Genomic DNA, 13666 nt, shown 5'->3' on the forward strand with positions numbered 1-13666 from the left:
TAAGGATATCAAATTATACGATAAACAGTCAATGTCATGAAATGTCATGAAATGATTGGCTGGACAATATTACTTTTTAATCGACTGACTTTTCATATTTTTGTATAAAGAAATTAAACAAAAATTCACACTACAATTTGAGTGATTCTCACAGCAAACTCAATCTGCAGATTTCAACAAATGAATTTGGTGATTATACAAATTGTTGTGCCAAAAGAGAACATCGTTTCAGTTCAAAATTAGTTTGATTTTTGACAAAAATAATTTTCAATTTTGACCGATTTTGTAGTTGAAATTCGATAATTTGCACTTGAATTAGTTAAGATTAAAATGGGTCGACGAGGAGGAAAGCGCAAGCATGGCAGCAACCGAAAGGCCGTTTCTAAAGACACTGAAAATTCTGGAAATCATCAAGATAATCGCAATGCAGACTATGTCTCGTACGAGGTCGTCATGGAGAACAAAAAGTTTGCCGATTACTACAAAGCAAGTAGAATTTTCTGATTCAGAATAACTTTTTCAAGCCTTGATTCCGTTTATTAAAACTACGACATTTTGTTTCTATTACTGATTGCACCTGTAGGCTCAGAATATTGTTTCTGAATCAGACTGGGATGATTTTATGGCTGCTCTTAAACGTCCATTACCAGTTTCATTCCGAATTACTGGGAGTCGTGGGTAAGGATTGCCTTGATATACGGATTATAATATAAAATTGCTTTATATAGGATCTTTGACTTTGCATTGTTTCATTTCCTACTACGACCATCTGCCAAGATAGGGATGCAAGCGATCTTCGAGAGTATATGAAAAAAGTACACTTTCCAGCGTTGCAAGGATTTGATATTGACGGTGAAGTGATCAATCCTCCAAACCCTATAGAATGGTAAGAGAATAAGCCATCAAGACTGACATCAAGCTAATACGATGTTGTGTATCGTGTAATAGAAGGATTTGTTAGGCGTGTATAGTATCAAATACTAACCTGTATTTTGCTATTGAATTTAGGTATCCAAACCAACTTGCGTGGCAATTTGACTGCAGTAGAACAGCACTCCGAAAATCTCCAAAAGTAAAGGCATTTCATAGCTTTTTGATGTCCGAGACCAATGTAGTAAGTAAATATTACTTTTCATGTATTTAATGCGTAACCCTATTATTGATGTTTGACTTTTGAACGTAGGGAAACATCAGTCGTCAAGAGGTTGTTAGTATGATTCCAGTCATGTTCTTGGATGTCAAGCCAAGCCATTATGTAAGGCTGGATTTTACACTTTGATTATTGGAGTTTCAAGAAATTTGATCATTTTTTAATACTATTTTAATGGAAAATACAGGTTTTAGACATGTAGGACTTGGCATGCTTTATTTATGACAAAATCTTGATACTATTATCGTTAAACTATGCATAGTTAATATTGTTTACATATAGGTGTGCCGCGCCAGGAAGTAAAACAGCTCAGCTATTGGAAGCAATTCATAATGTTGGCGAAAACTATGATAGTGAAACTTTGGCCGGTATGTGGTTTGATAGTAGAGCTGTAATGTGAACCGATCATCGCTTGGTTGTTAACGTCTTGTTGTAGATGGACTGGTTGTTGCAAACGACTCTAATTACGAACGGAGTCAAATGTTGGTTCATCAGGCCAAGCGACTTCAGAGTCCATGTCTTTTGGTTACAAACCATGATGGTCAAGAGTTTCCTCGCGTTTTTCTAACAGATCGTGTATGTATATTATAAACGGATATGCTGTGTATGTGATAACATGTGTACTTATGCATTTATTTAGCACTCTACTGAAGGAGCCACTGTTTTACAGTTTGATCGTATTCTTTGCGATGTGCCTTGTAGTGGTGATGGTACAATGCGCAAAAACAAGACCATTTGGCGTACTTGGACCCATGCCAATGGAAATGGTCTTCATCGGTAACTCAACTTGCATTGTATAGTCAGCAATTCATATTTTTCTACTCTAAATCTCTGTGCTTGATTTGTATACTATGTCAATACCTGCTGTCTTGTTAGTTTACAAAAGCAGATTCTTCAACGCGGATGTGAGCTTCTCAAAATTGGTGGACGCATTGTATACAGTACTTGCACGTTTAATCCAATTGAAAACGAGGCAGTTATTGCATCAATGCTCAATGAGGCACAGGGCAAGTATTTTATTTAATTAGACAGACATCAATCTTTTGTCTAACTGTATTTGGAAATACAGGAGCTCTCCGGCTTGTTGATGTATCTGCCGATTTACCTCAGTTGACTCGTAGATCAGGTCTCACTACCTGGAAGGTGTGATCTTTTTGCCATGCAATACTTTTATTTCAGGTATTTTTAGATATTAATTTTATTGAATGAGATTTAGGTCATGGACAAGTCGGGAGCTATGTTTGATACGTTTGATTCTGAGAACGAGTCACACCGTACTACTTTAGCCCCAACCTTTTTCCCGCCTAAAAATGTAGATGAGCTTGGCCTTAATAACTGGTGAGTTGGATCTATCTTATTTTTAGTGACTAATAGTATCTATATATGCTAACACTCTTTAGCATGCGTGTATATCCATACATGCAAAATGGAGGTGGCTTTTTTGTCGCAGTGATTGAAAAAGTTGCTTCAATTGGAACAATGGATAATTACTCTATCCCTAAAGAAGAACGAGTTTCTCGATCCAGTGAAAAAGTGTTTTTGGATAGTCAAACCACGACTGACACGACCGCTGCTGAAACACCTGCAAAATCTGATGAGTTGAAAGCTGAGAATACAAACGAACCTATCTTGAATGAAAATCTGAAGCGACCTAGCAACGAGGAACAAAGGTAATATTGATTTGATGTTTATACTTTGGTAAGTTTATAAACGCATTCGAGGTATTAACACATTTTCCATTCTGCATGTCAGCGATAGCAAGAGATTGAATTGCGAAGGAAAAGGAGTTGATCGAAAAGGATGGTTTGGCGTTAGCGAATCTCCATTTGTGTTTGTGGAATCCGATAGCCCTCTTGCAAATAAGATTTGGTACATTTTGGTTAGAAAACTCAACCTTGAAATGCTTTATAATACTAATTATCTAATTCTCAAATACTAGCGATTTCTATGGAATGTCGCCTAAATTTCCTAAAGATCTTTTTGTTGTACGCACTGCAAAAGATGAAGAGGATTTTAGAAGTATTTATCTTGTTTCTTCTCCAATCAAGAAGATCCTGATGGCTAAAAATGCTGGAAAAATCAAGGTTGGACTGACTGTTTGCATGGTATTTGATATGAGTATGTCTTGATTCAAGCATGCTGATTCTACTTGAATGTTACTTTCAACTACTTTGCTATAGATTGTAAACACTGGTGTCAAAGTATTCAAAAAAAATGGTGGCGAGAATTTGTAAGTGAATCTATTTTTGATTTTATTTAAACGACCATCTAGCAACTCATCACAACACTATACCGCTTGATTAGTCCAACATGTCCGTACCGTGTATCAAGCGAAGGCATTCAAACCATTGCTCCATTTCTTTCGCCTGCTCGTCAGATTACGCTGTCTCTTGCAGATTTGTGCATATTCATTTCTTTTGAATATCCAAAGTTTACCGAATTTTCTAAAGAAGCGCAAGCGCAGTTTGAATGTCTTGGTAACTCCTTCAACTTTTGGTGTACTTGTGCGTTGGATGAAAATTACATGCTAATTTGTTTACGTTTATTTCATTATTCAGTTGTTGGAAGTTGCTTGCTTCGATTTAACCCAGCTGATGAAAAGGATTATACGGGAAGGTAAGACTTTATAATGCAGTGGTCACATTAGAATATGAAATCATATCAAAAAACCATTTTAATATCTTTGTTGTTTAGTATCACTATTCCACTTGTGCTTCCCTTTTTTCGATCTCATGTAAGTGGTTCATTGCTGATCGACAAGGCTGAACGTGCTTCACTCATGCACCGTCTTACTGGTGTCATGCTCACCGAATTCAAACCAATGGATAAGAGTGACCGCAATGACATATCGTGTTAAGGGCAATGCTACAGACCAAGTAAATTATATTACAACCGTATTCATGTAAAATGGAACACTTGTATTTATCTTGCATCAAGTCTCTTGGTTTTGAAATAAAAATAGCTAAATGTTGCGCTTTCCTAATACAAATTGACTTGAATAGACATTTTGAATGTTTAAAGCAGTGTTCATTATACAAAATCAAACTATAGGTTTGAACTGATATTGTTTTCATCTGGTAGTCATGCATTGTACGATCACCAGATTTATTCAAATCCATTCAAATCTATTCATTGCAATCTGCATATTAGATTTGAATGTTGTCCACAAACTCTACACACTCATTATTGTTGTATATTAACATCTCGGATACATTCTAGTTCAAGTGAACAAGATTGCACGTTCTAGATGAACACAAAAAATCAGTCAACAAAAGAGTTCAAAAAACAATATTTCTAGTAAACTGGCAAATGATGTCATAAAACTAGCCGTTTATTATACACTGTCACCCTTGTTTAGTGTTTCATGTTGCGTGAATACAAGTGTAAGAGTTTATTATAACTCGGTGAGTTTTGTTCCAAGTCTTGCGGCTTTTCTAGCCTCGCGTTGTGCTAAAAGAGCTTCACGACGTTTTTGTCGCTCTTCCTCGCGATTGCTAGATGCCGTGGTAGATTTCAAGTTGGTATTCGAAAATGACGATACTGGTTTAGGTCCCATAGATATTGGCTGAGATGACCAGTTATCTGACCATGAATCCCAATCCTTTGAAGCTGCGTTTGTGGGAGAAACCATTTTAGTAGGGTCTGTTGATTGATGGGATATCAAAAATAAGAAACCACATTAGCAAAGGGTGAACTTGACGGTACTATACAGTATCAAAACAACCAGCTGAAATCAAAATTAACCAACCTTGAACTGGACTTTTAGGCTGCATTGACTCGTCTATATCCCAACCACTGTCATCCCACCCGTTTGTTGTTTCAGCCGCCAAAGCACTTTCCAAATGAGGATTAGCAAAAGCTCCAGCTGTTGTATTACCTGCATCAGTGTCAAACTTGAATGAATCTGTAGCTGCAAAAGTGGTAGATGGGGTCAAAGTCTTGACATTTTTCTCGTCAGATGTTGGATCGAGTATAGAAGAAGCAGATGTTCCATCAGGCTTAGTATCATATATGCTCATGGATGTTGCAATACGCGAAGACATGGCTGAAATGGCCCATCCAGCCCATCCATCATTGGCACCACCTCCTGTAGAAGGGCTGTTGGAAAAAGTTTCTGCTTCCTTTGGTACAGCTTGAACCGCACTTTCAGGCTAAACAGAATAGTCAAATAGCACGAAACATTAGAAATATTTAATGAAATCAGTTTAGAATAAATTAGGATTGTGATCAATACAAACCATTTCTTCGGCTGCACTTTCAAGCTTTTTTATAAAAAGAGACATATTCTTTAATGCCTGTACACGGTTGACTCTAAACATACAATATTAGAATATTGAATCGAATATTTTAATTCATAAAGCAAACCAACATCTTACTTTTCTTGATCCAGGATAAGCGGAGAGATGCTAGGAATAATCTTTTGAGCAATCTCTGATGGATCATAGCAATCGATTGTAGCTTGAAGTTTAAACAATGCCGGTATTAATACGAGTGTCTGGCATTTAAACTATACATATCTATGAATTAGATTTAAATCAAACTATACCTGCAAGCGCCATCAAACCAGCTTTTCGAGCTGGGGGAAATCTATCATGAAGACTACGAATAAATGCAGTAGAAAGTATTTTTTTCTTGATCTAGATGGTGATATTTTTGGTTAATGTCCATAGCATCAAACGCAATGTTTTGATATTCATCATATTTGCAAACTGTATAGTTCTCTGCAATAAACTCGCATTACCGAATCACTCATATAAATACTGATTTTTCCTAGACAGATTGTGGTATTCTACAAATACACGATACCAATTAGTACGCTCATTCAAAAAACATGTTTTGCTTAAATGTATTAAAGGTGTTTGTTACGTGGGTACAATTCCCAACAACTAGCAAGTACTCAACTGTTCTAATTCCTGGCTCTTCGTCTGCTTGAAGTTTTGCTAAATATCTAAGAATATCATTGTTGATGATACGCTCCGAAAGCTGGAATGCAATAGTTAGTATTTAAAGGCAGCTTCTAGCAAAATAGCTAGCAAAGCATACCTTTGGTGCAATGACCAAAACAGACTTGAGTGTACTTTCACGCACAGTTGCCTATTTGATGAAGCGTTGGTAAGCTCGCGCATAAAGTATGCAAAACGGCCTTTTATTTATATAAAAACTTACACTAGTATCGCCAAATCCGGTTGCCTACATAGTATTATAATTATAACCCATGTGAGTCAAGGGTTTTCACTCATCAAAAACAAGATATGCAATCCAGATCTACACCAACTCACCAAATTAGGAAATATTTTTTCTGACACAATCTTTTGACTAAGATGTCCAATGTAAGAACCTAAACTCTCGCAAAGGGTTACACGAATTGAGCGATCAGAAGACGCAAATAATTTTGTAATGATAGGAACAATAAGTGTCCCAAAAGCTGATTCGTCTAGCCTGGAGCCAATCTTGAGAATAGGTCCAAGAGCCTTGGCATCGGCACCACCAAATTCAAGAGCGTTGATCAGTTCAGGAAGAATCTTGTACTTGCAAAATTCTAGTGGAAATAATACTACGGATGTATTGATAGTACTAGTTTTAAAAGCAGCAAATCAGATTGTGTATCAAGATCATTCAAACACGCAGTATGTCCAACTTACTTGAAGTATGCATTTTTTTCATGAGGATCCTTTAAAGAAAATTGTTCTAGAAACAGTGAGGTTTTGACAAAATCGTTATCAAAATAGCCTCCTTTATCCTGAGCAGACTTTAAAACCTGGTCAAATGTAGGACGAAGTTTGGGATTGATATGACGCATCTTTTGGCATAATGACATCATGGATGATGGAATGGATCCCAAGCCAGTCTGACCATTAAAAATATCGTGAATTAAACAGGAGAATCCCCAGATATCCAGAGACGTTATAGGTTGGCTGTAGTCATTGACAAAGTAAAAACCATTAGCGCAAGATAAATATATGCGCTTAGCAATTTTTGAAACACGAGTCAAGTATACCTTGCTAAAACCGAGGTGGAGCTCTTGACTACCTCTGGTGGAATGGTATGCTCCTGAGACGAGATCATGATGGCATGTCGAAAGATGGGTGGGTTTTCGTCCTTGAGCGAGCTAAGAAAGTCTAATCCGCCAAGTCTTGACATGTTTACATGAATCAGTCTTGGCACGGGATTATCAAACCTGTCCGTAATGTTAAAAAAGATGAACTTACTTCCACTCACCCGATTGGGTTGAAAAAATAGAGGTAAGTCGCACGTTAGCATAAATAAGCGCACAGTCTTGTGTCAAAAACTTCAAAGCGCTCGCAAGCTTGAATAGACCTAAACTTACAAGATTTGCATCTTGCAGTTTTGACTGATCGTGAATGAGTGGGGTTACCGACTCAGTTCCAATAATAATCTGAGTCTCAGTCTAGTTATGAATAGATTGATTGCATACGTAGTAGTTGAAAAAGACGTGTAACACAACCAAAACATCAATTATTGTTAGATGCAGTACATTGATACAATTTACACTTGTATTCACGCAACATGAAACACTAAACAAGGGTGACAGTGTATAATAAACGGCTAGTTTTATGACATCATTTGCCAGTTTACTAGAAATATTGTTTTTTGAACTCTTTTGACTGATTTTTGTGTTCATCTAGAACGTGCAATCTTGTTCACTTGAACTAGAATGTATCCGAGATGTTAATATACAACAATAATGAGTGTGTAGAGTTTGTGGACAACATTCAAATCTAATATGCAGATTGCAATGAATAGATTTGAATGGATTTGAATAAATCTGGTGATCGTACAATGCATGACTACCAGATGAAAACAATATCAGTTCAAACCTATAGTTTGATTTTGTATAATGAACACTGTTTTAAACAACTCATTAAGTAGCAGTGACTGCTAGTGTTCCATTTTACATGAGTACGGCTGTGAATTAATTTTAAACCTAGAATACTAAAACAGGCTTACTTCGCAGCCATCTATATAGCGTAAAATATCAGGATAACGGATAGTTTTTGCCCGACGAAGTGCGTTTTGAGCAAGATCCAGTTTATCTCGATGCAAGTTGCAATCAAAGATGAATACTGATACAGGTTGTTGGTCGTCCTAACATTGCACCATGACAAATGATTGTTAGTATAGTCAACAAGAGTTTGAATTTATAGAGATACATGTAGTTCTATCAACGTATCAAGATGAGATTGACGAGGTAATCTTGAATGAACTCCAAGTTTGAGAGTTGAATTCATTCTACAACTGTTGTGGATATTTGCAGTGTGTAGATGTTTGAAGTTGGTCTAGTAAAAGTAGTCATTGTATGATAGTGCAATGGTAGAAACCTGCAGACCTTTTTGATTCCAGTGTGAAGAACCCAGAGTGACTCTTCCGGTTGCTGAGAAGTTGGCAGTCCAATAGAAAAAAGGAGATTAGGTTGCTGGGAACCCAATGCCTTGGAGAGAGTTGATTTGGCAAAATCCAAGACAAACGAAGTCATGTTTGGGCAGTTTGTCAAACACTTGGCAAGACACGAATTGCAGGAACTTGAAGTTGTGGTAGGAATCCAAGACAGTTTACAGCTCGAGTGATGATGAATGGCATTGAAGGATTATCGCGAATGGCAAGACTTGTTGGAATCTTACAGTTCACGGTTAATGCAAGACAATTTAATCATTCAAGACCATCAACTATTCATTTTATTAAGCAAAGACTGCTTACACCAGATTGAGATTCATTCAAGACTGAGTTGTTATAGTAAATAATCAATACATTTGAAAAACTAATTGGAAGAACCTGGCACACTGGTGTTTGCAATCAAAGCAGCAGTCATGAGTTCATGTCTAACAAGGTTTCTCTGTCGAACCTTTTCTTTTAGTTGATCTAGTTTGAGTTGTGCAAGCAAGATATCTGGTGGTAAATGTTGAAGAGATTCAAGCCTATGTGCCATAGTGTTGGTCTTTTGTGCAGCGAGTTGTGTCTGATTGTCCAATACTTGTAAATCGTTTGGGATCAAGTTGTGTACTGTATCGGAGATATCCTGCATTTCATCCAGACGAGTCATGTAGTCGATGCGCTTGGATTCTAGCATGTTCTTGTTTTGAGACCATTTAGAAACCATTCGAGCAGCAGAAGCACTCTCATGTCTCTCTCTTTGCTCAAGACTGTATATTGAACATGATTAAACCATTGTAGTAATACAATTCACAAGTTGTACAAGATACCTAGTAGCCAATGACCTTCCAGACAAGGAAGCAGCAGTCAATCGTTCAAGTAAAACAGTTTGAGTTGATTTGATGGATTCAAGAGAGTGAGCAGTAGCCAAAGTGTCTGATAATGCAATCAGTAAATCACTTTATAACAAAAGGTTAGTGATATGATGATGAATACAATAGAAATGAAACATACTTGATGGAAGTAGAAGCAGCCAAACCAAGAGAGAGAGAAGTGTGAGTTAGAACATCGAGAGCGAGAGTAGTGTTGTTGTTGTTGTTGTGAGCATCAAGCCTCTTTGCTTGATTCATACAAGACAATGTCATGACCAAACCTTGAATCGAAACCAAAGAATTGACTCCTAGTGTCGTCATGGATGCTTACTGAGCGCGTCTTGTGGATGTGTAAAGGGCGATCCACTCATCAATGATGTGCTACAACTTGACTTGTAGAGCCACTTGATGATGACCAACTTTCCCTTTTTAAATCTGTCTTGAATCGCTGCTTTTTACCTTTTATTCATCTTATATCCTTCTGGCTTCATGGGGAATCGTCTTTCCAAAGAACAAGCTTCAGTACCATTCGCTTATGCTAGAGATCCTACTGCTGTTAGACCTACCGACTTGAGTCGATATTCTACCACTGGTCCTCTCATCACTAATGATCCCTCTTTCCCATCCAACTCTCTTTCTACTGCTTTCCCTTTAGACAGTGGTGGACTAGATGATGCTTCAGTACCTTCGTTTGCTACTCTCGATGCATCTCCTTATAGTTCTGGCTTGGATGGCATTGCCTTGGGATTGCCTGATTCAAGAGCTGCCATCATCAATGCTAATCCTATTCACAAACTAAAACTTGTTTCTGAGATTGATCGAGACCAAGACTTTCTAGACTCTTTACCTCTCATCATCCCATTGTTAGGAAACTCGTGTTTAGAAGACAGGCACGCTGAGGAACGGCTTGCTCGGGATCCAACTGTTGAAACACTAACATTTGGTCAACTGCCTTCTCTTGCAACGATTGGGGCTTGCTCTCAAAATCTAGTTGCTATATCAAGAAATATCGGTCTACTGGCTTATACTACCACCCTACAACTGTAAGCTCCCTTAACTTTCATACCCTAACCCTGATACCTTTACTGTCCACTAACTTGCTGATGCTTGGTCTGATTCACTTGTTTTTGAAATCAACTTTAGCTGTTGTAATCGGCTGACTAGCATTCCTGCAGAAATCGGCTATCTTAAAAATCTTGTGATTCTTTCTCTTGCTCACAATAATCTAACTGAACTTCCAGATACCATCGGTTTGCTTACAAAACTTGTTCAACTCAAGGCAAATAATAATGCACTTGCAAGTATCCCTGAAGCCATCTGCAAACTATCAAAATTAGAGACTCTTCAACTGGAATGCAACGAAATTACACATGTACCCAACAAAATAGGTGCACTGTCCAATCTGGTAACCATCGATTTGAGCAATAATCCGCTGGAACTGTTACCAGCAGAAGTCGGGCGTTTAAAAATGCTACGCCGAATTGGAACCTCAAACTGCCCTCTCTCAACTACCAGCAAAACTGGCGATGCTGTCCTGCCATCTCTCAAGGAACTTGCTGCTCGAACAATCGTTCGCTTTCAATTGCCCATCCTCTCCATTACTCAGCCAGAATTAAAAGACTATCTTGCTTCAGCCCAAGAATGCTCATGTTGTGGTGGTCCTTACTTTGATACCTACACAACACATGTACGCATGGTAGAGCGAAGTCGTACTAGTCTGCCGCTAGAATATCGACTATGCACTCGGCATTGGTCCAACGATGCCGATCGAATCAAATCTTTATTTGCTCCACTACCAGCCACCGCTCCAAAACCTGCTCCTCTGTTGAACATTGCCTTTTCTAATTCACTAGATTCATCTGACAAAAAATCATGTCAGGCTCGATCCGATGCATTGCCATTGAGCTCAATTGCTAAAAGTCCTAGTTTACCTACTCTCCCTTTTTCAGTAGAAAGTCATTCACGCAAATCGTCTGCCTCGAAACTCTTTAGAAAAACCGCGTTCATGGCCTCGGGCATGCGTGCCAGTCGCTCACTTAGCTTCCTTTCCTTACAAAACGGATCTGCTGCATCCAGTCTACCTTGAATCATAAGGCAGCAACTGCTTCAAAGGGCATCCCAAAATCATCTGCAACACTCTTATATATACCTTGTAGGCAGACAGTTTAGGAAACTTGCCCGTCATACTTGGCATTCTCTCGACTCGTTGACTCCATGCTACAATAAAACAAGTCGTTTCAAACTTTACTTTGTTTTCTCTCATGTAAAACAACCACACATTGTATTGATTGCATCTTGAATTTATATTGAACCAATATATTTTAAACTTTTATAAAATAAAACAGATCCAAAGGTCATTCTTTGCATGGTGCTGGTTCAGGTGAGGCTGGGTCAATGGGTGGGTTTTCCACTCTTCCCACCTTGAAATACTTTTTATGATCTCCATAAAAATCAACCCATGTAGATAGCGACTGTTTAGAGGTGTAAACATGAATACATATTAGAATCAACATCTATATCGACAACAGAAACGGCACGTACTTCAATCTGTGCATCAGATAATCCTCGCAAGTCGTGAGTCAGATCTGTTTCAAAGCAACCAGTGATGTACGCTCGGGTTGCATCCTTTCCAGCAAAAAAGCTATAACTACCACCCTACAGTTGGCAAGGTTAGCTCATGTCTTGACATCACATTGTCAGACAAACCATGCAGCCTAAAACTCAAATCATTACTTTGCCATAATAAGGTTTCCCTTCTGAAACGTCATACACTATTCCACTATTTAATTCAAACCCATTCAACTGGTTAGATCAGCTCTTTTAGTGGGTCACTAAAAGTAAGCTTTGGCTAGTCTTGAAAACAAAGTGATGGTGTACACACCTGATAGCAATGTAGATTGGCTTTGAAGGATCGCTTCCATCATAAGTTGCCAACATCTCCGGGGTTAATACGATTTCCTTTGGCTAATCCAGCAAGGTTAGATAATCCAAGTACATGTTTCCTAGTGATGACAGTTCTACCATCAACACAAGTTCCAGAAACTTACAGGAAAATAAGTCCTAAAAAGCTTCCGTACAACTGCTGTCTGACCACCAAAATCATATGTATCTGTAACGATATAGGATGTAGCAATAATGGCTCCTACAAGCACACACAGCGACACAAGTATCTGCAACAAACCAACACCCTTTGGTAAAGGTTTTTCTGTAGGTGTTGTCTTGGTCTTTGGTTTCTGTGCTTTTGTGTCCGTAGACTTGGCTGTATTGACCATGAATGCAAATACAGATTGCAAACAACTGAAACCTTGAACTGCAATTTAAAAGTGTTTTTCCATCAATCGATACTTGGAATTACATTCAATCCAATGGCTGTGTTCTGGCAGACAGTGAGATCAAGTTGTGTTCTGGTTCGTTTATTGAAAAGTTGACTCACATTTGAATTCAATAGACTGTTTCTTTGCAGGCTCGACCTCGAGGATGTCATCTCATCAGGTAGTCCAATTCACAATCAACTTGTTCTCAACTATTCATATTCTCTGATGACTGACAGATTTGAATGAATTAAATACCATAGTGGAGAGATACAAAGGTATAATGTCAACCATTCATCACCAGCAATGAGTTTGGGATTAACAGGTTGATATGAGGAAAACAGAGCACTTGCTCAGATGCCAAAGTGTCAAATTGGATTGGCCAATATTTTTTTACAACACACATCGGCCTCGTTGACTATTAATGAGGTACAGCGTGCTTTGAACGATTACAAGTGCATTCATGGTTTTAGTGTCGATCTCCGAGTAGATAAGCAAATAACATGCATTTTGTAGAACTGCGATCCAGATGTTCGCAAAGACATGGAAATGTCCCTTAATAATCTGGCTCCGGAAGATGCTGGTTACATTCACACAGATGAGGGTTCTGACGACATGGTAGGTGCTGCAACGTTGGTTGTGGTGATCAGTGGTTTGATGAATTAACCTATTCATCTCGACTATTAAGCCTGGACATGTCAAATCGTCTCTTTTCGGCTGTTCCTTGACAATCCCAGTTACAAACTCGGCACTCAATCTTGGGCAAGTAATCTGTAATTTTATAATCAAGCCGTGTTTATTTGTCGTTGTATAGCTTAATAATACTGTTGATCCATGACGCACACAGCACTTGGCAAGGAATATGGTTGTGTGAGCATCGTAATAGAGGAGGCTCTCGTCGTGTGGTGATCACAGTGCAGGGTCAGTGATATTATATATTGTCT

At 38.3% G+C, this 13666-nt stretch overlaps 6 protein-coding genes across 6 annotated transcripts; 3 read left to right on the top strand and 3 right to left on the bottom strand.

Moving 5' to 3' along the window:
* Positions 1 to 586: 586 nt before the first annotated feature.
* Positions 587 to 2824, top strand: BATDEDRAFT_13651 (uncharacterized protein; the record flags this gene model as incomplete). Its single annotated transcript, XM_006681275.1, has 11 exons — positions 587 to 674; positions 778 to 886; positions 1009 to 1114; positions 1184 to 1255; positions 1413 to 1518; positions 1587 to 1726; positions 1791 to 1927; positions 2027 to 2126; positions 2183 to 2293; positions 2367 to 2488; positions 2551 to 2824. Coding segments are annotated over 11 exons (1365 nt in total), but the record flags the coding sequence as incomplete, so codon positions are not given.
* Positions 2825 to 4519: 1695 nt separating this feature from the next.
* Positions 4520 to 8658, bottom strand: BATDEDRAFT_35874 (uncharacterized protein). The gene is made up of 15 exons (XM_006681399.1): positions 8499 to 8658; positions 8120 to 8257; positions 7360 to 7559; positions 7149 to 7283; positions 6793 to 7065; positions 6430 to 6724; positions 6317 to 6340; positions 6194 to 6244; positions 6017 to 6133; positions 5892 to 5939; positions 5697 to 5787; positions 5527 to 5608; positions 5389 to 5461; positions 4899 to 5301; positions 4520 to 4792 (listed from the first exon to the last, which is right to left on the bottom strand). The coding sequence occupies exons 1-15, from the start codon at positions 8643 to 8645 to the stop codon at positions 4545 to 4547; spliced, it is 2325 nt and encodes a 774-aa protein (XP_006681462.1). The 5' UTR covers positions 8646 to 8658; the 3' UTR covers positions 4520 to 4544.
* Positions 8659 to 8927: 269 nt separating this feature from the next.
* Positions 8928 to 9732, bottom strand: BATDEDRAFT_91196 (uncharacterized protein; the record flags this gene model as incomplete). The annotated part of the gene is made up of 3 exons (XM_006681488.1): positions 8928 to 9309; positions 9370 to 9498; positions 9554 to 9732. 3 exons carry the CDS (start codon positions 9730 to 9732, stop codon positions 8928 to 8930), a joined length of 690 nt encoding a protein of 229 aa, XP_006681551.1.
* An 829-nt stretch (positions 9733 to 10561) lies between these two features.
* On the top strand, positions 10562 to 10885 carry BATDEDRAFT_5797 (uncharacterized protein; the record flags this gene model as incomplete). Its single annotated transcript, XM_006681250.1, has 1 exon — positions 10562 to 10885. A coding segment is annotated over one exon (324 nt), but the record flags the coding sequence as incomplete, so codon positions are not given.
* Positions 10886 to 11765: 880 nt separating this feature from the next.
* Positions 11766 to 12360, bottom strand: BATDEDRAFT_13694 (uncharacterized protein; the record flags this gene model as incomplete). The annotated part of the gene is made up of 4 exons (XM_006681281.1): positions 11766 to 11882; positions 11953 to 12066; positions 12145 to 12190; positions 12293 to 12360. Coding segments are annotated over 4 exons (345 nt in total), but the record flags the coding sequence as incomplete, so codon positions are not given.
* Positions 12361 to 13079: 719 nt separating this feature from the next.
* On the top strand, positions 13080 to 13651 carry BATDEDRAFT_13501 (uncharacterized protein; the record flags this gene model as incomplete). Its single annotated transcript, XM_006681255.1, has 4 exons — positions 13080 to 13151; positions 13239 to 13340; positions 13411 to 13514; positions 13570 to 13651. 4 exons carry the CDS (start codon positions 13080 to 13082, stop codon positions 13649 to 13651), a joined length of 360 nt encoding a protein of 119 aa, XP_006681318.1.
* Between the last annotated feature and the right edge of the window lie 15 nt (positions 13652 to 13666).

The sequence above is a fragment of the Batrachochytrium dendrobatidis genome (assembly GCF_000203795.2).
Source record: "Batrachochytrium dendrobatidis JAM81 unplaced genomic scaffold BATDEscaffold_12, whole genome shotgun sequence".
NCBI classification, from domain to species: domain Eukaryota; kingdom Fungi; phylum Chytridiomycota; class Chytridiomycetes; order Rhizophydiales; genus Batrachochytrium; species Batrachochytrium dendrobatidis.